At 39.1% G+C, this 27,216-nt stretch overlaps 2 protein-coding genes across 4 annotated transcripts; both read left to right on the top strand.

Moving 5' to 3' along the window:
• The first annotated feature begins 596 nt into the window (after nucleotides 1-596).
• Nucleotides 597-26,540, top strand: LOC120634493 (transcriptional activator protein Pur-beta). 3 transcript variants are annotated; one of them, XM_039905140.1, is made up of 9 exons: nucleotides 597-694; nucleotides 12,660-12,704; nucleotides 17,999-18,111; nucleotides 21,393-21,557; nucleotides 21,999-22,177; nucleotides 22,956-23,079; nucleotides 24,923-25,048; nucleotides 25,592-25,675; nucleotides 26,486-26,540. In XM_039905140.1, exons 1-9 carry the CDS (start codon nucleotides 652-654, stop codon nucleotides 26,513-26,515), a joined length of 909 nt encoding a protein of 302 aa, XP_039761074.1. In that variant the 5' UTR covers nucleotides 597-651; the 3' UTR covers nucleotides 26,516-26,540. The 3 variants fall into 3 exon arrangements, with proteins under 3 accessions (XP_039761074.1, XP_039761075.1, XP_039761076.1); XM_039905141.1 differs by lacking the exon at nucleotides 597-694 and adding an exon at nucleotides 1,006-1,100; XM_039905142.1 differs by lacking the exon at nucleotides 597-694 and adding an exon at nucleotides 1,107-1,717.
• LOC120634654 lies at nucleotides 26,515-26,856 on the top strand. The gene has a single exon (XM_039905384.1). The coding sequence runs from the start codon at nucleotides 26,515-26,517 to the stop codon at nucleotides 26,854-26,856; it is 342 nt and encodes a 113-aa protein (XP_039761318.1).
• Nucleotides 26,857-27,216: the final 360 nt, after the last annotated feature.

Below are 27,216 nucleotides of genomic sequence, written 5' to 3'. Positions count from 1 at the left end.
CTGCCGTGCCCCCCGATTATTTTTTGTGTTGTAAAAAAAACGAAAAATCCTTGATATTTTCTTCTGAATAAAGTTTATTGAAAATTATCTACATTTTATATAGAAATATTGTACATATCCTTTATACAACTTCTTAAGAATAAAGATTCAGGGAGAATAAATATAGTTTTGTTGTTTATTCCATTTTTGTAGCGAAATCTAGCTGAAAAATGCATTTTTATTTAGAGCCAAAAATGAAGGAAATTCAAAACCGAGATCTTCAGTTGACACAGCTGGATTGAAATGCTATACATACTTCGGATATCTATGTACCGAAGTCTACTTGACGACAAAAGTTATAAGGTTCTTTACGTGTCAACTTTTTTATGTAAACGTAAATATAATTTTGCGAAGATTTTATGAACCTATTAAAACATGTGTATTGATTTTTAATAGCCCCTTGATAAAATAATACTTGGTCGTAATTCTTGATAAATCAGTAAGCGTTTAAAAAAAAAATTGTACCTCGAGAGTATTAAATTCAATTATTACATCATAAAGAACCTTAGTTTGATGGCTTCGAAACCATAGACAATTTGACTTCTAGTCTAGTTCTACAAGAGGTCCGAAAAGATCGGTGGATTGCCTGTAGATTTCGGTGTGTGGATTGAAATGTCGGATATCGGCAGCGGTGACGAAGGGGTTTCTAGTCAGAGTACGTATTTATTTACAGTGGCGCAGAGTCCGAAGGGTGTTTCGTTTCGCGCCGTTTCCGTTGCACCTCGCGGTCGAGTGTTTTAGCGGTCGTAACGTTTGAAAGTAAATATCTCATTGTTCCCGTTTCAAAATGGCGAATTAGGGTCTGCGAGTCTGTTATCCGCCGGGCGACGGGGCGGGAGGCCTCGGTGGGTTGCTGGTGCGGCGGCGGGCGACGGCGCGGCGGCTGGCCCGGCCCGTCGTCAGCGCCGGCGGAGGTTGACGACCTATCGATTTTTTCGTCTGCGACCTCTCGTCGGCGGGCGGGCCGATGTCTGGTGAGGGTAGCTCAGCTGGCGGGGCTCGCACTGCCCCGGGTCCCAGCCGCCGCCTTGTCAGCTGACGCTCCATGGCAGGCATGGCAGGTCAGTGCCCTCCGCCAGGCCTCAAGGGGTGCTGGGTTCCTGCCTCGTCGTTCTAGGGGTCTCGAACTTGGCTCAGGGCATCATCAACTCATTCCTAGCCCAACCTGTCTTATTAAGCTTACCCCAAGTGTGGCATTCCTTTGTTCCCAAGTGATCTAGTGATCAGTGCTGTGGTGATTTTCTAGTGTCAGTGCAAGAAGTGTTAGCTTTTGAGTAGAGTTGCTGAGCTGAACGTTAAAATCACACCTTTTATCAAAACATCAAATATCAGTAAGAAAGACAAAGGAAATGTCTGTTGCATACAATCTCATACTCAGCATTGAAACTACATGACTACTTATTGATTGAGTTTTATAATGAAGGGAGTGAAGGCATACCATAGACTGCAATTGCACATGGAATGCTATTCCAGTAAGATTCCAATAAGAACTGTTAATGAATAAGACAGGAAAATAATACTTAATTAAGCAAATTAAAATCAAAGCAATACAAGAAAAAGAAATATAATTATGTGTCTTCAGAAGCAATAGTTGTGCAATCTCACAGTGCTAGTGTGTGAGTGGCTCCAGGTGCCACTGAGGAAGGTAGTAAGTTGTAACAGCTGATAATGACAGAAGGTAAGACTGTTCAACCTTGTAACACTACTTTCAATACTGTTCAACAAAAGTGGACTGAGGAACTTTTATCCTAACCTTACAACAGTGATCATCAATATCCCATATGTGTCCCACTGCAGGATGCAGACCTCTTGAAGAAATGTGGGAACCAAAGTGTATTTGCTAATGATTTTTAAATAAGTATATATAAGAAGTTCTGCTGTGAGTCCTATATCACTGATCCAAAGGCATATGAAACTGGTCACCTTGGGTTGTTGTGCTCTGTTTAGACCCCTAAACAAGAATAATCTTTTTATATACTGCTTATTTAGAGTTACTACAGGCACATGCCCAGTTGACAACTAATATATGTATTGGTAGTAAGTAAACAACATTATTATAAAAGGGTTGAATGATGACAAACCTGCAACCGTGTTCAATTAAATGTTGAGTTTTTATTAAAGTCTACTATGTGAGATTGCAGTGCGAATTGATTCTTTTTTCTGGTTCTTAGTTTTTTGACTTTCAATTTCTTGTGTATTAGAGTTAAATTACATAAGTGTTCGGTCTTTCAAGATAAACAAAGTTTTTCTTGTCTACAGATGCTAGCTAATGTCTGTTTAGAACTGTTGTTTTTCTATAAAACAAGCATAATTCACTAGTTTAATACCTATCCCTAAATGGATTGTAGAAAAATAAATAATGGGATCCTAAATTATTCATTTAAATCATTACAATTTTCCACCATCAATGAATGATGAATTTCTTATGAAATTATCCTTTACTGTGCCTTCCTGCATACTTTTAAGGAATGAGTGTAATGTTTCTTCCTTAGAAGAAGCTGGCAATAAACTCAGCAGTGGCTATTGACCAACAATATTTATACTATCTTGCGTGAGATTAAAGCAAAGCAGCCGGCTCCCATGCAGCCTTGTCATTAAAATTCATCAAATGGATAGGAACCTTCATGTGACAAATGAATTGTAACACATTGTTTAACTTACTCATTGTTAGGTCCAAAATTTGCTTCTGAATTATATTATAAATTCTTAACTCGTCTTGTGTACCTGTCTTAAAGTTTTTCACAAAAGGGGTTTCTCATGATCTAAATTAATATAATGAATGTACAGCCCTTTAGATTATGCATTAAATACATAAACTTGCAACCTTAGCCAGTGATTGTTAGTGCTTATACTGGTAGCTAGATATAAGATTATGTACACATGAAATACTGGGTTGTTCCATGGCTTCACTTTGTTGTGTATCACAATCCTACCTAATTCCGTATAACATTGTTGTCAAGTGTGGTTGGGTGACCTAGTTGTGGCAGTACAAATTAGTTGATTGCTTGTGCTTAAATATTCTGAGAAGCACATAGCAAAAGGTGCCCCATTATGGTCCAAGGTTGAATGTCCATACATTTACCAACTTAAGTTATCATTGCTTAACCATTGCAATCTACTAATTTGCATGTTTGGATCAAGGCTACACCGTTCTTTTAGGTTCTCATGAATTTCATTGTTTGTGATAAACCAAGGAAAATTAAAGATGGTATACAAAATGATATTCTGTGATCTTTGTTCATGGCAATATTTGAGATTCTAGTGCTTCTCTAGAGCTTTCTGGCAGTTTTCCATACATCCAAACTGGTTTGAGAATCATTTTGTAGATTAAGAATTTATTGTCCGTTGACAATTTGCTGATTTGTCTGAGCAGCCAAAGTATGGTTCTGTATTTTATGTTCAAAGTATTTTAACTCTGTCAGAGTGAGGAAGACCTTATTTGCCAGGTGTTCTGGAGGACAATCTCCTTTACTTACTGTGTTTTGTTATATGGTTTGATTTGGATGCATTTACTTTAATTTACCATTGAGTCAACCACTTATTTATTTCATTAAGCCCTTTAATTAGGGTGTGAGCAGCAAAGGTCAGATTTTTGATATTAAATAACAGTGCAGTGTGTCAGTAAAGGTTGCAACACAATGGCAACAACGATTCCCTACAAAACAATTTATTTAACAATGTTTTTTCAAGGCGGTATCTTAAGTAGGGTTATTATGGAATACACACAAAATATTACATGATGTAAAAGATTGATTGCCTAAATATATTTTTATATACAATGATAATTTAAAAAACACAGTAAGTAGTACAAAATATATATCTTACTGAACTTATCAATTATTGCTTTGATGATAACACAAATCACACCCTTAATATGCTGTTTGCTTATATAATGTGCATCGTTGCAGATCACTAGAAGTAGTGGAAAGCTTTAAGTAATAATATATATTATGTCCATCAGGCAAATTTGACAGATTAACATAATGCAGGCCCTACATTTATATTTTACACAATATGGGAAATCTTTAGTGTCATTAAATAAGATGAATGAATTAATGAATACACCACTGAAAAAACTATTACACTATTAGTTATTGCACTATTAGTTAGAACGTACAATTTGGCGGCCTTATCGCTAAATAGCGATTTCTTCCAGGCAACCAAAGGCATACAAGAAAATGCTATACGAAATTAGTAGGTGGTACAACAAACATTAGTGAAACATTAGGATTTTAAACTAAATTAAAATAAAATAAAAATATAACATAGCATCAATGAATGTGCTATTTATTTAATATTTTTATAGATTCTCCCATTTTTAGCTTTGGTAAATAAACATCTGAGCTGGTTAGCAACATTTTTACTTATGTTGTGATTTTTAGATGAATTATTTAATCTAGTCTATTCTTATATACACATTTAGGATGATTGTACTTTTTAAAATACTATGAAGGTTGTATCTTTTTATTGTTTCATATTAAAAAAATAACAAGGAAAAATGTCTCAAACAAAAGGGATATATTTTTTTTGTTTTGAAGGTATTTTTGCTTTTCTATCAAGGAATGGCAATATTCCACCAAGTTCGATTTCCTCATACGCCCTAGAAGTTTCAATTATATCCTTCTATTGTTAAGTTATTAGATGGTGCAGTGCTTCTTAACATCCTGGGGCTCCAGCTCCAGAACATGAACTAAGTCCAAAAGTGTTTTTGCATTTACTATAAGCACCTTCTATTTGAGAGTGAAGTTCCATCCAAAGTGATACAATAGTTGATGTGAAAGCTAACTTGACAAGCAAACTTACACTTCAATAATATTATGGTCAGTTAATCCCAGTTTTGAGTAGGTGATATTATCCAGTGAGTTTTCCAAAAATAATCTTTCATAAAATCTCATCAATCTCACTGAAAAAAACAATCCACATTAATCAAACCATTGTCAAATACATGTGGCAATTGATTTTTTATTATAGGTATTAAGAATATAGTTCTATAGAGCCCCAATGTCATTATTGCCCTGGCACCCTTGGTTTCATAGTTACACCAACGACTATTGCAGCAAAGTCAATAGCTGGATAGTTTAATGACTTAAACCCTTATCTTTCTGCTATATTAAGCGGTGATTGATTTCCTTTGATTGGTGATTGGATTATCACTAACACGTTTGTTATTTAGCTTTCTGATCTATATGCAGCGCAGTGGAAAACTCATGATGCCCACCATCTATAAGAGAAGAGGTTTATTCCCAGCAGTGCTAAATAAATTTTTATGGTTTTAGTATTTCCTTGGTAGGTAATTGAATGAAATCTTGACACAAGTAGGCATATAACCTTTGCTATATAAGCTAAAACTTAAAGTTGTCAAAGCTTTTGTTCAACTGTGCATGCCACCACCTTGTATGTATAACTACTACTAGAGTTCACTCGGTAAACAGGGTTTACAAATGATTAAAAGCAGGACTCTTTAAATAAAAATATTTAATTCAATTGATTTTTAAATGTGATGGATGTTGTAATAGTTATCAGTGCTGAGTTTAAGGAGGATGCTTTGTTTAATTTTGGACTTGTTAACACTACCGGTTTGCACCACTAAAGGTATTGTTTATAGTGTAAAAGGTAACGCATAATACCCATTATGCTACCAACAAATAGTACTGTGCTGTCATTTAACCTATTAGGACCCACATATTAACAAAAATCACCCATATATGAATAAAAATACTTTTTTTAGTTACCTTAAAGTTGACAAATGTATGGTTTAGAGTGCGCAGACTAAGTGAGATTGCGCTCTCTGAACTCTAACGCCCGCTTCTCGCCATCCTGCCATTCTTGGCTAGAGCGAGTATATAATTTAGGCGACTACTGCTAGTAGTAATAAGCCTAGCTTTAAATATGACGCCAAAGAAATACGCATAATTGCATTACTAATATCGAATATTAATATCGATTAATAAATCAATCATTAATCACCGAAGCGCAACAACTGCTAATCGATTCACTTTGCCCAGCGGCCCATCGTTGCTGCCAGCGCGTTGGCCAAGTGTTGTGAAACGGAACTACTCGCGAACTGCGAATTTTGTTACTTTACTTTGCGTTATTATATACCTATCCATTAGCATGTTGGGCCATTTCTAAGGGATCTTTTACACTAGGACAATAAGACAAGGTATAATAGAAACACGCAATAGGGTATGGGGAATTATAGAAATCTTTTTCCTATGGAATGCTACGTTTTGAGTGGGTAGTAAGCTAGATTTTAATTTAGTAATGATTAGATTTCAGGGCGAAATAATAGTTTGAAAAATAAGCAACAAGAAAAAGCATTGCGTTGCAAGCAGAACTTAGATAATTACAAACCCACTAAAAAAACAATTTTTAGTGGTTTTGTAATTATCTAAGTTCTAACCATCAGTAACCAAAACATTGCTTTTCCTGATGGGAAAATAGCTATAGTTGTGTCTATAATATTTGAGGAGTTTCGTTGGTTTTTCCAGATTTCAGATTCAGATCAAATCCGATATTTTTTTAATCGGTTTGATTATACGAATGTTATAAATGCGAAAGTTTGTTTGTTTGTTTGTCCTTCCTTCACGCCCTAGCTCTTAACTAAGCAACCAATCACCTTGATTTTTGGCGTACAGTTAGTTGAAAGGACGGAGTAACGGAGTAACTGGTTCTTTGAGTAACTGGATAGTATCCAGTTACTCAAAGAACGTTTAGTCTTGAACATCCTATTGGTAGGTAGGTTCAGCGAGGATAAGTGCGACGCCTACATACATGCTCAATGAAAACGAAAGACAGCAAATGCGTCTCTCTGAAGGATGTCGAAACTGATCTCCACATGAAGACATCCCTAGATCGCGAGTAAGCTTGATGCTCAAAAACTATTTTGATTTAATGAACTATTTAGTTTTTATTACATTTTATTACATTAGTATAGATTATATTAGTACAATTATTAGTGTAACCTGTCCCAGCGCATTAACCTGTAACCCACACCCATAATCACTACGTCATTATTTATCGAATGAGGTTAACGCTGTTATGATAAATTCATATTAATAAATAAAAAAAAATTACCTATTCCAATTCTACATCATGTTTAACAAAGTCGTTTTTTTCCCACGCTATTTAGTGGGTAGGTTCACTATAAAAACGTTTTCTATAAGCGTTCCTATCTCAGGTTATCCTTCCTCCCGACGACAGTTAGCTAAAAAGTGATAGATTTATAGTACGGTTACAAATATGAAGAATAGATAGATTATTGAAAAAGGCGGTTCGTCAGTAGAGAAGTAACCAATCTCAGCCGAAAGCTGCCGTCAGACCGGTCGCAAGCCAATGTACTTCAAAAATCCCAAATCTACCCGCGTCAGGAACCGAAATAGGCTGCTGGACAACGCTACGCAAAAGAGTGTCGTAAATGTATTAATAAAGTTTTATGTAACAATAAAGTTATCGTAATTAAAGGTTCACGCCGTCAGAAGTTTAGTAACCGCGATGTAAAAGGCCCCCTCGCGCCGCTGTGGTGATTACTCAACAAAAAATTATGGGTTTCACTTTTTTGTCCGTCTGGCTCTTGTCTGTGGCTAAATTATGTTTCGGTCAACGACCCGCCTTGAACCACTTACATAACCGTGCTACATAGCCTTATTAGCTTTATTTGACACTAGCACGGCCCCGCGGCCTCTCTCGAGTTAACGATGGGACGCATCGCGTTACTACATAGCCTATAATCTTTCTCAATAAACTGGCTAATGCAATAAATATTTTTCTAATAGGACGGGTAGTGCAAACCGAACCGATACCACCATTCTGTTTCTATGCTTAAATCGCTTAGCGGCACGTCTTTGTTGGCAAGGAACCTCCCAAAGAATCAGACCAAAGGAAATTTAGAAATAATAAAATTTGTTCTGTTCATGTATTAAAGGATAATCAAACGAACTCCCCCATCACAAACTACTTGTCAACTCGACGTAGGCTCTGCGTATCTCCACCTGCCGTCCACCTATCTAGCCACGTCCCGGCCACCTTTAAAGTTATCTTTGTCTGGGTATATACCCTTCTTTCGTGTTAACATTTTTGGATTAAAGTAGAAATGACCATAAAAATTTAGGTAGATACTTAAGCTTTGAACATGTTTATAAACGCTAATATTAATCTGTATTTGATCAATAGTACATATATGCTGTCTGCGGTAGTATATTCAGCAGTTATACATTTCGGAATTACTTCGTCACATCATGATTATTAATTTGTTTTGTGATCCCTATTGAGATGTTCCCACATCCAGATTGCAAAAATATAAATGGAATTATTATCATGTGTAACACAAGAGGTAGTTAGGCTATTGTAGCGTGATGAGGTAATAACAGAGTATTGAGCTTAAGATGCATCCCACAGGATCCGTGCATTTTCTGAAAACGAGGTAGTCTCACACTGCCACTTTCATTATTTAGGATTTATTACTCAGGTCTGTATACTACAACTACAAGTAAGGTGTAACCGCCTTTGCGGTACTGTGCGGACTCTAGAGATAGCAACATTTCACTGCCGCCGGCCGACGACACTAATTCTTTTAATAGTCACTTTTTGGGATTTGCTCGTCGGTGCGGATGACGCACATCAAAAGAGTTCGGCCTTCTCCGAGAAAATGTATCTTAAACTTATGCAGAGCGACGAAAGCGTTGCCATGCTGATATAGTCGTGGTAGAATATGTAAATAGGTCATAGTCATCATCATTCTCAAAACACTAATATCCAAATTTTGGGCATAGGACTGCTCTCTTATGGGACAGAAGAATTTAAGGCTCAGACACAAGGGTTAGAGGGATTTAGGGCTTATATCCTCCTTGCTCCAATTCGGGTGGGCTATAACGATTATATATTATCACAAGCTGATAATAGATAGAGATACGAGGTGGACAACGCGATTTTCTGAACTGGTGGTCGTTTCAATTTTTGCCATATTGGGTTATATTCTGTTTTTTTACGTTTACAACTTAGCATACGTAAATTATTCAATGTAAGCATACATTCTTAGCACAACTCCGCGCGGGGAAAGTAATTAGGTTAGGGTCTTTTGTATTGGATGCTAAGTGGTAATGAACGCCGATCATAGCTCGAACGAAATATCTAATAGTGATGTGTACGAGATGCAAAAATGCCGGTGAACTCGATCGGTTCCAAATTCAAAATTCATTTATTTCAAGTAGGCTTACCTTATAAGCAGATTTGAAACGTCTAGTCTGTCTGACTCTTTCTTTTTGTTGGTCCAAAATTACCTTAGTAATCATATTAAAAATGCGTATATTATGACTTACAAATACTATATTATTATAAATATATTGTGAAGCTACAGTAAGTATACCTATTTGATTAAATTTCTCTAGGAGGGATTCGTGTGATTAAAGTTTACATATAAATATAGTTTCGATATCTAGGGCTTTTACCATAACCACACGATATGATGGTCATCATCATATGTGAAGATGATCTTTTCAGCTTGATTGCAACACACACACCTAACAATGGGGAAGCACCTTGGGAGGCTATTCCGCAACTATCACTCCGTTATAAGTATTGATTGCTTATGTAAATAATATATTGTGCGGCGCCCCGGGTGACCTGATTGTCTTGGCGTGGAGGCCGGTGGCAGGTCAGAGCCTGGTGCGAACTGGCACGTGAGCAGTTTGATAATGAGCAGGCTGCTTTACCGTATGTTTTTATAATTAGCTAGTCTCTTTTAACCAAACTCTTTCATATATTCGATACAAGCAGGCGTTACTTGTAACACTCGTAGCTTTAGCGAACGAACACCACCGTATTCGTTAACTTGGTACATATATAAGGTCACTGCAATGGAAAAAATTGTACGTACATATATCCTTTCTTTTGACTTGGAAATTGCAGCGGATCCGTTGTTTGACTGCCTGAGCAACAAAGTAGTCCGGTGCAACCCGAGACGGCCCACTCGGCCGAGTCCACTGGACTCTAGGCACACTACTCCGATTCCGAATGCGACTTGCGTGTCAAAGAGACATCTATACATTTGTAGTGCGCATCGCCTGTTATTGTGTAACACAAGCTCAAAACTCCTTTTCTCATACTAGCAATTGGCATAGACTTCTATTGTAGATATTAAGTTCTGACACGGAATAATGGCTATACGATCGCCAGTCCCATTCCCCATAATGAAATTTAAATAGGATTCAATACTTCCTTCTGCAACTAAAGAATAGTTTTGTGATGCTGCACGGAATCGTACCGACATGCTAAATCTAAAGGGTAGTAACTAACCATAACTGAAGCAAACAAGTTCAGAAAAATTTCCAAATTGCCCCCGCGTTTAAAAAGCGGATTTCGTATAGCATATGCCTACTACATTGCTTTCGTTTGACGTGCACTGCTGTTTATCTCTTGTGAGAACTCCCACAATCCTACTGTATCATGTCTCAGAGGCCAATTGCTTCCTGGCAAATCATCAAGGATTGCATTGAATTGAGAACGATTTATTTTTATATCGCTTTAATAACGACAATAATCTCAAGCTCTCTATAATAAAACTATGTATTTGAAGCTAGTTGACACAGAAACGTCAACCCTGATATTATGTTTCAATTACAGAGCAGAGCCCCTGAATGGCATCATGGTTCGATGAAAGTAACGAAGCGAGCAAATGGCCTTATTAGCCTAACTGGCGCGCCGCTCGCGTGCCTGCTGATAATATAACTGTGCGGAGCAGGGCCTTTATTACGAACCTTTGAAGCTGGCCTGATGGTAATCGCTATCCTCGTTGTTAGCTGATACTCGTGCAACTACTTCAATTAAGTGAAAACCCATGGCGAAAACAAATTCTGAAGTGCCTTCCCATGCCCATCTTACAATATACATAATTATATCAAAACTGTAAGAGGACAACGTATTGTCAAGGTCTACCTTTCTTAACAAGTGTTAATTCTAGGGATGATGAATCTTGGCTGAAGATATAACTAAAACACTTAATTTCTAAAAGAAAGCTATTAGCTTTTACTACAAACATCTACTAGCATACTGACACACGCATATTTTGTTCTGTTACTGTTGCTTGTTAATATAGATGATATTTTAAAATTCACAAGTAATTCAAGGTTTATTATATTTTGACACCAATAATTGTGTTAATTCACGTAGCTGGAGACGGACAAACATTTTTTATTTAAAGCAAATTATTTTCAACCAAATTTTCTTTCTTTTCCCATAAAAATAATTAGTCCTACATTGGAAGTCCACCATATTAGATTCAAATTTCAGTTCAGTAATTTAAGGATAAGTGTTCAATAATTATTCATTTAAAAAAGTAACGTATACTAGCTAACACACTAGTTCAATAAACCATGTCAAAAAAAGTACTCCCGCAGCTCCGCATGTATGCTCTTATGTGCGAGATCAAACACAAGCGGCCAGTCAACTCTGTCAACGCTCACACGAGAAATCGGCTTATTCAACTCGTTGTGTAATGGATTGAATGACCGTACTCAAGTATTGCCCAATGAAAGGAAATCCTTTTGAAGACACCCCTTCATAATAACTATAATATTGGAAACAATCGTCAAGCTTTGTAATACAAGAGCAGGTCTTACGTCAGTCACGGTATCGACATTTGCAATACGTTGCGTGCTAGGGGTGTTGCAAAAATCGCCTCTAACACACGATTTCATTTTACCTCTTAGGTTGTTAATTAGTTGAACGTGAATAAACATTTTATTCAAAACAAATAAAAAAAACTAATCTGTTAAGATGAATGAATGAATACACTTTTATTGTGCACCACAGAGAAAATTTACAGAGATACAAATACAACAGCATAATAAGGTAGAACGTACATTTTGGCGGAATAAGATATCCTCAGGCCAAGTGTTTCAGGGTCCCTTTTTATCAGTCATCAGGGTCAGGGCTTTTTGTGAAGAGGACACAAACATGGAACCCCTGAGATGTGCCGTTAGTGTTATTTTTTTTATTCCAATTAACAGAAACGAAATTTAGGAACATAGGTAAAACTCAATGAATAGAAGCGCGGCGGACCTAAGATCCTGCAAGCATGTGAAAGTCCAGGATAATGCTGATGGTTGGAATATACAAACATACACAGCAACATATACATGAGGAAATCCACATGAGTGTCTTCAGTTTTGGTTCTAAATTTGACAATATATGATTCGTCCGGGTAGAGTGAATTGCTACAGTCCACTAGTATGCTTTAAACACTTTCCGTGCGGATTCCCTTTGCGGCCGAGTGTGTGCGGATTCATATAAATTGTATGCAATCTTTTCATCGTCACTGATGAAACCGACAGGACAGTGACCTCTATTTGTCTGTATTGATTGTCTCCTAAGTAGAAAGGAGCGGTAGGTATAATTTGATCATGTCTTCTTGGCTCTTCTCCACTCGTCTCCACTTAATGGGTAGTGCATCAATGACAGTGGAATCATGAATATTCGTAAAATGTTGTGCTTTGTGAATGACAAAAGCATATTTCGATATTAAAAATAAATAATAAAATGGTGGTTTTATTTATGCAACCTCGTCTGTTTTTGTGACAACTTTCAATGTCCCTAATTAATTAATGGTTTTCTTTCTTTTTCAGAATATGGTCAAGGCATGGACGCGGGTGGAAATAATTTTGACTCCGGTAAGTTCAATCTGTTTGATCCTTTTATCATCGTCATCATCATTTCAGCCGATAGAGTTATAGCTGGGCATATAATACGATATATTGGCCGTTTTCTGTTGCAGTTTTGGCCCCTAATGACCACGTTGGGTATAGGTGAGCTGGTCATCGCAGGTCTAGATTGATTATACGTTTATGCGAAATGTATCCAATCAAGCCAATTTGAAATGGATATACCGCCCATTTATCGGTTGGGATTCGTCCGTTAGTTAGAGCGTCGTTTGTTTATTAGAGTCAGCGATGAGGTTGTCATAAGAGTGGAGTGCGAAGATGGAGGTGCACTTCCTTACCCCCTTTGTTCTAGTAACTAGGTATAATTATCAATAGTATGTACTGCCTTCTCATATTGAGAGGAGACCCGTGCTATGTAGTGGCCCTTGATGGGTATGGGTAAGGCTTTTATGATGGTGATGATGTTGGCTAGAACGAGTTGAATTTACTCCAGCTTTCACCATGTCTCACTTTACCTAGCCTTGCTTGCTCAAAAGCTTCATCGATACTTAAATCACTCGTCGTTTCCAAGATGCCTTTTTCTTATCACTATCCTAAACTAGTCTCTTTGGCCCATTTTGTAAGGACTTGGTCATGGGAAATCTCAATACCCAACCTCTCGTGATAGAACTTACTTAACTACTGGACAATCGAGGCAGACACGTAATATGCATAGGAATGGCACTTAATTGGCAGTAATTAAAAGTTCGTAAAGTTGTCTCGAGTGTCAATACTCAATAGGTGCGCAATAGTCAATATGCGAGTTGATCATCACCACAGCAGGTGTGGAAACTGGAGTGGCCGTAATTAGAAATCGCGATCGATTACAACGCGGCGCGCCGGTCACGCGCCGCCGCCCGTTCTGCTTTGGCTGCGCTCGCTGGTGACTCGCTGTCCGCTGATGAGGATTTGCCTTTAGGTTTAGGCTCTAGATAGTGGCGATCGTAATAGATCAGCAATAGTTAACGTGACATGGTCCTTGGTTAGATTGGTCAAATCCTACAAAGCCGCTTCTCCTGGAAGAGGAAGATAACAAATCGAATCAAAATCAAATCTGAATTTCCTTTTTCTAGTTGAGCTATGTGGTATATGTATGGATTCACATGATTAGGAGCTCCTAATAGGAGCTGCCAAGCGCGTCCTGCTACATGTTGTTACCATCGGGTTTGATTACAGCCAGCGCTTATAGTCTTTATCGTACAATGTCAAATTCAAAAATGTTTTATTCATGTAGACCTTATTACAGGAGGGTTCCAAACGCGCCCTGGTCTAGGAGAGCCCACAACAAACTTAGCCAGGTTTTTTTTTGTTATCACCATCTCATAGTCTAGTTAATGTTGAGCTATGAAGTAAGAGCAATTCATACTCAAGCTTTTTTATCATACATGTAATCCTTAATATTAGAATAGGCTTTTTCAATAAGCTTACGTTTTAAATAAACTTTGAACTTATTGAGAGACATCTCAAGGATTGCATCTGGTAATTTGTTATAAAAAGATATCCAATTACTCTTAAATGAATTACTAATTTTATGCAGCCTAGTAAACTGCACTACAAGTTTATTTTATACTACTACTATTAATATTGTTACAGTCCACTTTCTTTTTAAAATTTGTTATATTTTATGTACCTACATAAATTTAATTTTCTAATATGTATTGATTATGCACCGTCATAATTTTAGCTGCTTTAAATTTATCTCTTAAAGACTCTCTTGGGCCCATTTTATATATTGCTCGAACAGCCCTCTTCTGCAGTACAAAATAGTATCAATATAACACCAGCATATTCATAGAAATGTTGTGACCGCGTAATCTTGTCGCCGCGAACGAGAATAAGAGCATTTAAACATTTGTAACAGTGAGGCCCGTTTCCACTAAACCTAGGCATCAACTCAATCGGTTGCCTGATGATTAAGTCGATGTCTATGGAAAAAAAAACTCTAAGTGGCAACTATTTGTGAGCGGTTGATATATGCCTAGGAATTTCCTTTGATTACACGTCACTTATTTGTGCATCGCCTTGTTCGACGTTAGCGAATACGGGCATTAGTGACTTAACTTTTAAACTACATTGCTTGTTACGCTCTAAAACACCTAGTGTACGCTGTTGTGAAAAACAGAAATGTATGACTCCATGCGCGTGCGCGTTCTCGTAGTGGCCGCTAGGAACCGTCGTTCGACGACAATGCTTTTCTATAGGGCATTTAGTGTCTTTTTATTAAAATTACTATGGTTATATTACTTGAAATTTACAAGTCTAGACTTACATGGCGTGCAAGCTCTATTAATATAAATTGAAGGCGTCCAGCGGAACTAACGTTTGCGGGGAGGGGAGGGGCACTAGCAGTCGCGGGCAGGTGTAAGAAGCATGTTAATCGATACGGTCGGTCGCCGCTCATAAAATTGATATCGTTATTAATTCATCACGTGATATCCTTTTATTGGGTTCTTGTTTCTTTTTTATAACAATTGACTAGTTAGTTAACTTATACAACGTGTAAACGAAAACCGAAATATTGTTTAACATGCTTCAGAGGTACATTATTTACTGTCTTTAAGAAGAACACTTGTAGTTTTTAAGCGAACAACTGCCATAGTTTTTATTGAAGGAATCAGATACAGCCCTAACATCACATGCAACATTTAAATCAAGTGACTCCTGTCACTTTATTAAATAAGCGTTTCGTAACGTACTATGCACGTGTCTTTCTTTTGTCTTCTATAGGGTTGTCAAAAGCAAACACTTAAAATGTTTTAAATTAGCTTGTAAGGAAAAATAAATATGCTCCTTTTGATTTAATAATTTTACGGATTGATTCCTTATGAAATATACTTACCCTTCAACAGTATTTCGTAATTCTGTTATGTTTTATATCTAACAGAACAGGACCAGGGGGAGGGCCTTCGCGGGGATTAGGTTGAGCCCGGCACGCACCTCCAACTGTAAGGCTATTTTGTATATCACTTGCCACTTTATTCTGTATGTCAACCGAAATGAAATGAACACAGTTGAAATACGGATATAACACCTTATTTGGTGACAAATTTTCCACCCTGGCTAGCTAAATTTGGTGTGAACTGAGGTACAGAATCGGCCAGCTGATATTAGTTACGTGATTTTTATTTAAACAATTAAAATGACACTTGCTTAAAAAATCGTGAGCAAACCTTGCATGCCTGAGAGTTCGTCGTAATGCTTTCATTGGCGTGTAAAGTCTACCAATCTGCATTTGGCCAGTGGTGTACTACGGCGTAAAGCCATCCCATTCTTCCTGGAGACTAGTGCCCTATAGATGGTTGGTATTGGATTGGTTAATGAGGATGATTATGAACAGAAACGTAACCACATTATTTTTACCATTGAAAAGAATTTCTAGGGTGATTAGCTTTTGTAACATGCCCCTTTACGGCTAGCATGGACTTTAGATATTCTCCCCGGGGATAGGACAAAATGTTATCTTCTCATACAGCTTTATCAACTCTCCGAGCACACTGGTGGTAATAATAGATATATCTTGAAAGAGGGACAAGTAATAAAATATAATAAAAACACGTTAATTTTATCATTTTAGTCTCATGTCTATACTAACTGTGCCGCAGGGCTAGCAGAGGCAGGAGACAAATTTATACTCCCCGGATATCTCCTGACACGGGATATAATTAACGTGACCACCTGCTAAAGCACGGCAACAGGGAATAGTAGAAGTTTAAGCCTGTTTATTATTACATACGAGTATATATAATTTTTATCCTTTCCCCGCGGAGTTAATTGTCTCCTGCCCACGCTAGCCGTGCTGAGGGTGTAGGCCCGCTTATATTTTATTATAAGTCTAAACTTAGTGTTAAAACACATTCGTTAAGACGAAATTACCTATCAATAAATGAAGTCCGCCTTTTGCAAATCATTTATTTTCTGGTTGTACAATAAACGGTTAAAAAAAACGATTAATTTGGTATTAAAATTAAGCTAAATTTTCCACATACTCCGCGAAAAGCAGGAGAATCTGGATTAATTTATTGGAAGCGATCTTTTTTGCAGATTGGGAAGCATCAGAGAACTTAAATTCAATTTTATTAATTAGTTAGTTGACTGACTGCACTTTCCAAGTTATTTTGATTCAACAAAAATGTTGTGATTAGGTTATATTTAGATAATGTCCATAATAAGTGGTTCTGTACGGACAGACACCGAAAGGGCAATCTCGGCATTCCAGGTTAATTAGAATCGGGGTAGCGTAACGCTTTGTTCGTATCCGTGGAATACGAACTACGTAACAATGCAGACTTATTCGTGGTTCAATTGTAGGTGCAAAAGTGAGGGGGTCAGTAGGTTGAATAACTCTTGAGCATAATCTTCGGAATTCTTCTTTGTCATCGTTTGCATCAGTGTCGGAGAGGATATTTTGGAGGACCTGTTGGGTGATCATTATAAAACATTGAAAATATATAAACTACACGCAACATGTTGGTCGGTGCAAGTATCTTGCCTAATATTGAAATCGGATCAGTTTTTGCGTGGAAAGGTTAAAATAAATTGTTGATTTCGAATTTGAATAGTAGTGAGTATGGATTAATTTGAATGTTTAATGTAAATCCATATTAATATATTGATACCCGCGTCTGTGCTTTTGTTTCTTTGTTGGTTACCTGTGTATTGGTGTGTTCGGGTGAATGTATGAACATTTCATAAGAAGTTACCTACACCTGTATGTTTGTTTGTATGTTTGTAATCTACTCCTTTGGAATGGATTTTGACCCTCTACAAAAGTCTGATTGCGTTCAAACTTTGTAGAAATATCAAGGACCAATGATAATACATTAATTTGACATCCCATTTTCAATTTGGAAACTAAGATTTTTGTTAATTTATATAATTTTAATCTATAGTCGATAATGCCAGAATAATGTTAATTTTAATTTGCAACCATTATCTTTAGCCGATTTCTCTAATATTAACAAATTTAATGGTGAATGGCTTTCCCATTAATTTTGCTCTATAAAAAAAAAGAAACAGTGTAGAACATGATATTTCTACTACTGAAATTATCAAAAAATCACAAAATTTCACTTAACTTTTTTATTTTGCATCAATCCATTTGCTACCTTTTATCCCAGAAAAACAATAAACCAGCAAAATGCAGATATAGTCACGGGCAATTAGTTCAAAATATGCGCTGTATAATAAATCCACTTGCGTACTGAGAGATCTCGGTACTATATATTCGTCGGAATGTCTCTCACCACATATTTGCATGGTTGCAGGTCAACAGCCACAGGAGCAGGAGTTGGCGACAAAGATGCTACAGATACAGTCAAAGAGGTTCTACCTCGACGTGAAGCAGAACAGGAGGGGGCGGTTCATCAAAGTTGCAGAGGTAACATGTGCAACATATGTCTGGATTGTTACCCACTAGGCTAGCTAGCTAGGCTTCAGCGTGGCGCGTGACAGAAATCGCTTTCTCGGTGCACATAGAACTTCGCTCGCGTAATTCCTAAGATTTCCCATTGATGCTTGAATATTGTGGAAACGCCGGGACAGGCCGGCAGTAGTCGTCCACAAGCTGAAATGTTGATAACTATTTATAGGTTGGTTGAAGTCCACACGCTAGTATTGGAGCAGTGAGGTGGGTTAATGCTGTAAAACCGTCCCTTCTATGAGAGGCGAGACCGGTGTTCAGCACTTAAATAGGCTGCAACTTTGCAAAATTAATTTGAAACAGCTGGATCAAGACAACCGCTCATGGTTTCGCGGACTGACTTTGACATAGACTAAGGACTAATAAGTAATATTATGATAACGAAAATGAAAATCTGAAGATCGTAATGTATTTGTCGCATAACGTAAATTCCGTCAGCTTTCACCGGTGGAACTTTTCATCTGCTGTCAGGATGAAAGCAATCGATGTTTTCCAATTTCCGTTCGCAACAGAACTACAAAGCAACGGGTCTCTCCTACAGTGTCTTTTTATTGGCAACGAATAGCTGGCAAGGAAATTGATGACAATACACACAATACAATACTAAAACAATTGATTTTGGATTTGTTATATTTAGTGTTTAAGATATTCAACTTTGTATCAGGCTTTCTCGGTCAAAAAAAGAATTCGTTCCAGCAGTGTCTTGTCACGTTTAAGGACAATAATCATCTAAGCCCGCGGCATCGCATTGGAGCAGCGTGATGGGTCCTTGCCTAGCAGCGTGACGTAATAGGTAGGTAGTTCTATGTATGGTCCATTCATCAATAGCCTTTAACAGTCCACCGCTGGACTAAACTACCATAAGGTTTACCCATAATTACCAAGCTGGGTAGAAGGGTTGGTGATCGCAATAGATGGTACTGGTAACACAGAGGACGCTGGAGCCCGTTCTCCTTTGTATTCCCTTAGTCGCCTCGTACGAGACCCGTGGGAAGAAGAGGAGTGTTGAAAACTGATCTGTTACTATTCTGATCTGAACTATTCTGATCTGCCGTCACCACACGGCACTTAGTTTCCATTAAACAATTTTCATTCGCCGGCTGTTATCCACCACCTTATGTAACGGCTGATAGGAGGTGCTGATGTAACAGATATGAAGATAAGCCGAGTACTTGTATCTTAATCGATTGTTGCGAGTTTGGATACTGTAGGCCGAGAGTCCAACGGCACAAATACAGACTAGCTCGTTGAATAACAGACTTCAGTCGACATCATAATATAAACCATCTAATACCCACATTTTTTGTTGGTTTGTATACGGCGGGCAATACAGCCTTTTTAGACAGAATCATTTCTTTTAATTCTACCAAGTACCACATCAGTGCGTCAAAGCGGATTGGGATTCATTCGCACATCTTCGTAAAGTTTTATTTATTAAAAGCATTATCCTCCCTCCGTAATCGGGAAATATAAAATAAACGAATAAAGTTAAAAATATCCTAGTGAACAAAAAAAAAAGCTATGTCTAGCTTAATCTTTTAAGACGTATGACCACACAGCTTATGACCACGTGCATATCCAACTGACATTATTATTTTACAGGAGGAATGACCCATTGGCATGCGTGCCAAAGACGGCACGCGAGTTGTTGTATTGGGCACGTCATTAATTGAAAAACTACGTTTCTTCGTGAAAAATAACTGAACTTGCATAGAAACAGAAAACACCTTATTTTTCAGAATGCTCAGTATGACATTACGCATAAAGTTTAAAATTAAATCTTCATGGCTCAGCTGGCGGTAAAAAATTGATTTTTAACTTCTCATGCTCTTAACATTTTACTTTAGGTTTTGTTTAGGCGGTCCAAAACTCAATTTTAGGCACTTGTGCATAAAAGTATATAGTTATAATTGAATTTCTGGCTCTGGGTTCTATGAAGTTTATTCTTATTCATGTAGTTGTATTGTTATTTTTTGCAGTGAGCTCTTAGCCTATTAGCGTTATCGGCCGCAGTTGGTGCTGCTTGTAATTCAACCGTAGTAATGTATAATAACTAATTGTATTGTAATTTAGTTCTTACGAACCAATCACTGAGATGTAATTATAGTGAATTGTAACAGGTGTGAGGAAACTAAGATCGGATACCGTGTACCGCGGAGCATCGACACGACTACAAACGCAATAATCGCAATAGCTCAACAGTTTTAAGAGGCCGAATTAAATTCTAGGAGTCATAGGTTAAAATTCAATCTCAAGTCTTGACTATTGTCCTAACATTTATTTTGTTACTAAATAATCTCTAAAGTTTTCTCAAGAGCCTTACTGAGGAAAATATTGGATGGTCGTCATAAGCAACTATTAGGAGGCTCTTCATAGTTGTCGTTGGAAGGTCACTGCGCCTTTGTAGGGCCAATAGGAGAAATTGAATTTCTCTGGTCTGGTTTGTGGCTTCGGCCGTGCCTTGTTACCACCCTACAAAAGACCTACCGCGAAAGGATTAAATTAATGAGTTTTATATAAATATCAGACAAAGTTATGTAATTTTTTTATTCATCTGTTTAGTACGGCGAGGACACTTACACTAACTAGACCAAACTACATTATTTATAGATTACTATAACACAAATGAATGAAAGATGACATTAAACATAAAAGACATTATATTAATATAGCGTACTGTAGTGGTACTCGGCGAATATTCAAATAAAGGTCATTCAATATTCACAGAGTACCTCAACAACTCATGGAACAATGCCGTCCACCCGTCATAGAATCAATACCATCAAACATTGCTGTCTAAAAGCGCATTGAATGACTACTGTGAATGCGGGATGCTTCGGGCAGCAGTTCTGCAAGAAGGGACGAACAATTTATTTTTTCGTGGAACAAAGTTATTTGCTTTTGGGGCACGCATACAACACAGTTGGTTATGAGGATCTCGATCATCGAAGTCTTCTCATAAGATTTGGCACATACTTTTTAGTTGCACATCGCAAGCTTACCTTCTTCTCGTAGTGTGAGAACCACTGTTCTGGACGCTCGTGACTCCGAGTTGTCTTCACGGTACTATTCGAATGATGTAACATTAATGGTTCAGCGTCGGTCTTATTGCTATTATTACGAGGAAAGAAGAATAATAGTCATTGATTTTAAAGTGTTAAAATTTTTCCTAAGTTACAAAAAAACAGGACATCAGAAGTTAACCGCGATTTAATTTCAAGGGCCTCGTTTCGTTTCAGATCGGCGCGGACGGGCGCCGCAGCCAAATATTTCTGGCGATGTCCACAGCGGCGGAGTTCCGGGACCACTTGTCCGCGTTTAGCGACTTCTACTCCTCGCTCGGCCCCCCCAATCCAGACAACGTGCCAGACGACGGCAAGCTCAAATCAGAGATGATGCTCAAGGTAATGCATCGTGCTCCTAAAAATGGAACCTAGTAGATCGACGTATGGACTCGAAACCTCCTGGATACCAAATTTCATGGAAATGGTTGTCGCAATTTCCGAGATTCACATTATCCAACGTGTAATAATGTTGAAGGATGCATAAGTATATTTTATAAGGAATTACCCCGTAAAAATATATTAAAAGAACTATATTTATTTTACCATACAAACGAATTCAAAACAATCTAAGTGTTTACTTGTGACAACCCTATTGAAGATAAAATAGCGAAACGCGCATAGTAAAGTGTCAGGAGTCACATGATTTCCTTCAGTAAAAACTATAGCAGTGGTTTAGTCAAAAGCTATTAGGTGTCGGTTTCCCAGGGACAGTACATATGTCCCCGCGACGCCCGCGAAGTACTACTTCGGCTCGATTGACACGTGCGCGGCGCGTTGCAGGACAACCGGCGCTACTACCTGGACCTGAAGGAGAACTCTCGCGGGCGCTTCCTGCGCGTGTCGCAGACCATCACGCGCGGCGGCCCGCGCTCGCAGGTGGCGCTGCCGGCGCAGGGCATGATCGAGTTCCGCGACGCGCTCACCGACCTGCTGGACGACTTCGGCACCGACGACGGCGGGTGCGTGCCGTAGGGCTTTCCCCCATTTCACGTCATCCTGCTCAGTGCATACCCTTAACCGTAACGGTTCCTCACTTCCAGCTTTCAGAATCCCTTAACAGTTGCTTACTTTTCTTACTGCCTTTAAATGTTCTTCTTACTAGGTTCTTAATTGTTCTACTTGTTAATTAATTCCTCAAAAAAATCCTAGTTCCTACTTTCTCCAAATTATCTTGTTTCGCTTCCAGACTCCAGATTTCCCTTGGTTCCTTATTCCTGTGTTCTGCTCCATGCTGTGACTTCTCCACCCGCTCATAGTTTCCATTGGAAATTTATTTTAAAGCTTACTGCTTACTATTCTTCCTTGCAGGTTAAATGCTCCAGTATCCCTGAGACAATCGATTACAATAATTTAGATTGGAAGAAAAAACTTAGTATAACATAGTATTCATGATTTCTTCAACACTGATTAATTTGCTACTGCATTCCATTTCCAAAAATTCGAATTCAATTTAAGTGGTAAATTCTTTCCGATAAACAGAGGGCGGCACGTTGCAGGATGTGTTCGTTGCATGCCCTGCTTATTGTTGCCCTTTAGGAGAGTATTGTCCACTTACCATATAGTGGGCCATCTGTTTGACCGTCAATTATAACAACGTCACTGACCACACGACTGAAGCAAAACTTCTTTAGCTCCATTTATATATATATATGTGTATGAAGTTTTGCTGCAAAATAAGTAGCAGACGTAGCGGGTGCCGGTCGCGCCGCTGTGTTTGTACCGAGTCGTTGTGCGCAGGTTCAAGGGCGAGCTGCCCGAGGGCCGCCACCTGCGCGTGGACAACAAGAACTTCTACTTCGACATCGGCCAGAACAACCGCGGCATCTACATGAAAGTCAGCGAGGTGGTACCTTCGTTGCAAGTAATTGTGAAGCCGCGCCACTACTAATGCATGCCTCCTTACGCCCCGAGCCCGCGCCGGGTCGCGACACTTGAACCGCTGACCTTGAAACGTTCCGTTCCCGCAGCGATCCTCTCGGGGGCTGAGGGTACGCTTGTAGTACACGATCCCAATGGAAAATCTAAAATTAAACGTTCATTGAGTTGAATTGATAAAATTAAAACAATTTTTAACGTTCGAAGTGTAGACTGGTCGCGGATCGCTAGACAGTACCTGTAAATATATCTGTCTCTACAACCACGGTCAACATATCGAGTTTCAACTGTCGTGACCCGTAGTGCACTTTTTCGTTTACGATTGTTTCCGTTACTACCCGCATGCTTTATTTATGTTATTAAGTTCAATAATGAAGTTTCATTTACTTATATTTTCTTTTGGATAAGAACGATTTTGAAAGCCAAAACGTTCAACCAAAATGACAAAATGTCTGCACGGTTTATATCTATTTAACAATAGTGAGTGACGTAAGAACACAGTAAAGTCGACTTACTTACTTTTATTACGTACTTTTGGATCCGTCCATCCATATAGTCAATTCCACAAATTTGGGATTTTACAGAGATTCGTTAAACATACAGACATGGAATTATAGACTGCTAAAACACAAAACGTCTGTAAGGAGAGAAACGGCAAAAAGTTTTAATGAAGCTTTTTTTGTTCTTTTAGTTTTATAGCGCATAAGTAACTTTTAAGATTCCGCCAAAACTTCACCATGCAAGTCTATGTGCCAAATTTCTTCAAGAACGTTTCAGCGGTACCTACACCAGTTCCCGGTTAATCATGGACAATGTCTTTCCGAGTGCTTCATTTAACAGGAATCCACACACAATCCACTCAGCAGATTTTACGTGTTATATATCCATCATGAATGTTTCAAGTGAATTCTCATTAAGCATGTATCACAAACTTTTACTTTTTGTTATAAGTATATAAGAGTTCATTTTTTTGTTATACGCCTGGCTGGGGTTTGGAACGTCCTTCCGAGTTCTTGTTCAGTGTTTCCTAATTCTTATAACCTGGGTGTCTTTAAAACATACCAATCTTCTTGGCAAGCACGTCCTATCTTACAACGATGACGATCGACACCTCGATTGTACTCTCGCAATCGAGTAGTCGTTTTCTAGTACGTAAATACTTGAATATCGGAGTAAAGTGGATTTTCATTGGCTTTGTATTAAAGTTCACATTTGCCTAAAATTATTTAGCTCGGGCTTTTGTTGACAGAATCAAGTATTATAATTACAGTATTTGCGACTCTAATGCCCGTTTTCACTTATGATCTACAAAGCAATGCCTGAATGAGTTACGCCTAATCGAAGGAGATACCTAGGCATCCATCAACCGTTCACCAATAGTCACCTAAGAGTTGGTGAAATGTTTTTTTCGATAGACATCGCCTAAATCGTTATGCCCGATGCCCGTTTTCACTAAAGCTAGGAATCGTCTTAATCGGATACCTAGTGATTTTGGGAATTCCTATTTAAAAAAAAAAAAAAGGTTTCACGAACTCTAATGTGTTGTCTAACGACGTTAGGCGTCTAGTCTTTTCTTACTTTAAATTCTTATTATAAATGGAATGTGTGTTTGTTTGTTCGTTTGTCCTCCTTACAGTCCCTAACAAAGCGACTTAAATTGGCATAGTGCAAGTTGAAAGGACGGTACTCTTTATCCCAGGAAATCAAAAAGTTTCCAAGGGATTTGTAAAAACACCTTGCCAAAAAAATAAATAAGCCCCTTACCGTCCCCTCCGCTGGGAGGGGCGGCACGGGCTTTTGACGGGTCCTCCACGCGCGCGTGTCCGCAGGTGAAGAGCAACTTCCGCACGGCCATCACGGTGCCCGAGAAGTGCTGGACGCGCTTCCGCGACATCCTCGCCGACTACTGCGACAAGATGAACCGCGCGCACTCCGACTCCGCGGACCACCACCAGGTGAGGCCTAGCCGCCGCCCCATCGACAACAATGGTTTCGGACAAAAATAACCTCTCAGTATTTTTGTCGCTGGTAGAGCCTCCAAAAACAGATAAAGTTGATTTTTATAAAATAGGAATTGAAATATTGACATTTATCTTTCTTATATATATTTTTTTTTTGACCGGGCTAATAATTATGTGGATTGGCTCCATTCTTGAGAAAAATTGTAAAATCGGTGGTGGGCATCGCAACTCGTCGGGGTATGTGAAGAGAAGCGGATGAAGGTTTGTATTTCAAAAATTTACTTGGCATACGTTGCTAGCCGACGAAGTTTTTGGCAACGGTTGCTACTATCGCATTATTGTTAAAAAAAAACAATCCGTTTTTAAATTGGTTAAACTGTTAGCCGTTTTAATACTAAATGTATCTATTTCCAATGATTTGAGTTTTCAGTGTCCACCTCCCTTTAGGCAAGTGCCGTCTATCGCAGGCCGCACCATCAGCTACAACCAAGTGTGAGTCCGCGTTGGTGTGTAAATAAGAAAACCCTTTGTTAGCAGGGCGGCAGCGGCGCGGGCGGCGCGGGGGCGGCGGGCGGCGCGGCGGGCCCGCGGGCGGGCAGCGCGCAACCCGCGAGAGACGCCGTGAGTAGCCCGGGACAAGCACACAGAGACAGTGACACAGTAGAGGACAAGGACCGTCATTTTAGCGACCTCCCTGGCTCGTGGGGGAGCGCTGTTCCCAAAGGGGGGGCGATCCGGCGCGTGCAATTTGACAATTTGTGAATTCGGAATTTTCTTTGATCCGGTCTCGGGAGAAACTTTGGACTCTTTTGTTACTACCCTGCTATCAAAAGATCTAGAGTTTCGGGACGATTGAGTGGGTGTTACAGACAGAAATAGACTGCTCAAACCGTTACCATCATCAACATATCAACCGATAGAAGTACCACTCGATAAAACTATTTTTCGAGATCGCCTGCTCGCAATGGGGATACCGATGGACCGATGCCGTATATACATATATTATATGCGCCATTTCCAAGCATTGCAACTGGTGCAGACATGTTGGTAATTCTAGATCTTCATGGCCCGCATAGACCAGGGTTTAAATTTTAAAGGGTGTAAATACGATACGAACGAACGATCTTTTTATAACCTACAACTTTGCCATTTGACTTTTTTCGATAGGACTTTTAGTTTTGCCGGAAATCGAGAAAAACCGTTTTTTACCCTTAAAAACTCACCCCATCCCCTTCCGGACCTTAGATGGCCCGTAAATAATTTTTCCTTTTATTTTTATAATATTCCCCTCCTTTTCTAATGGGTTTAATCCTACTACTATTTTTTTTGGTTTTAAAAATTATCGACCCTGGTGCATGGCAGGTGGATTTTAAACCATCTTCCTGCCGCCCGGGGCAAATGCTCGGGTAGTGTAGTCGGCGCCATTCGCAGGAACCCTTCGCGTCGGGCTCGCGGATTTGATGCGACAGCGTGCCGCACTGAGCGCCCGCGCCGCACTGCGCGCCCGCGCCGCACTGCGCGCCCGCGCCGCACTGCGCGCCCGCGCCGCACTGCGCGCCCGCGCCGCACTGCGCGCCCGCGCCGCACTGCGCGCCCGCGCCGCACTGCGCGCCCGCGCCGCACTGCGCGCCGCACTGCGCGCCGGCGCCGCACGCCGGCGCCGCGCCTCGCTCCGGCGGCCGCTGGACGTGCGGATATGCGCTGCGGCGACTCCGCGGCGCTGTCGGTGTCGCGCGGAGCGGATGCGTTCCAATCCTGTTACTCGCGACTCGGACTTGACGACGCTACGACATCAGACATGAGGTCGAAGACTCCACAGACCACTCTTGCCATAACATTTTTAAATATATTCTTAAGCGATGAATTGCAATCGTATCGGAAAATAGACGTGAAAAGCTAGTGTTTTCATACTGAATTCATTTCGAATTCGTGAGGAAAATACTGTACCCTTGTCCCTTCTATAAGATTTGCATCTTTGAGTCGCTTCCGCGTATCGAACAATAACGCCGTAGCAAAAAATACCTAAAATCACTCGTCTTAGAGCCGCAAATTCGGTGCTACTCATATTATTTTAATGTTTTAAAAATAAGAAATAAAATAAAAATTACATTACAATTAAAAAAAAATACAATAGTCAGAAATAGGTAATAATGTCATTTTAA

The sequence above is a fragment of the Pararge aegeria genome, chromosome 24 (assembly GCF_905163445.1).
Source record: "Pararge aegeria chromosome 24, ilParAegt1.1, whole genome shotgun sequence".
NCBI classification, from domain to species: domain Eukaryota; kingdom Metazoa; phylum Arthropoda; class Insecta; order Lepidoptera; family Nymphalidae; genus Pararge; species Pararge aegeria.
This window is presented reverse-complemented; position numbering and strand designations above follow the sequence as displayed.

Excerpts from the sequence above, each read along its gene's own strand:
- LOC120634493 (XM_039905140.1), top strand. The coding sequence starts at position 652 with ATGTCGGATATCGGCAGCGGTGACGAAGGGGTTTCTAGTCAGA. Across the intron at positions 18,112-21,392 it reads GGTTCATCAAAGTTGCAGAG|ATCGGCGCGGACGGGCGCCG; the intron begins GTAACATGTGCA and ends GTTTCGTTTCAG. Across the intron at positions 21,558-21,998 it reads AATCAGAGATGATGCTCAAG|GACAACCGGCGCTACTACCT; the intron begins GTAATGCATCGT and ends GGCGCGTTGCAG.
- LOC120634654 (XM_039905384.1), top strand. The coding sequence starts at position 26,515 with ATGCGACAGCGTGCCGCACTGAGCGCCCGCGCCGCACTGCGCGCCCGC.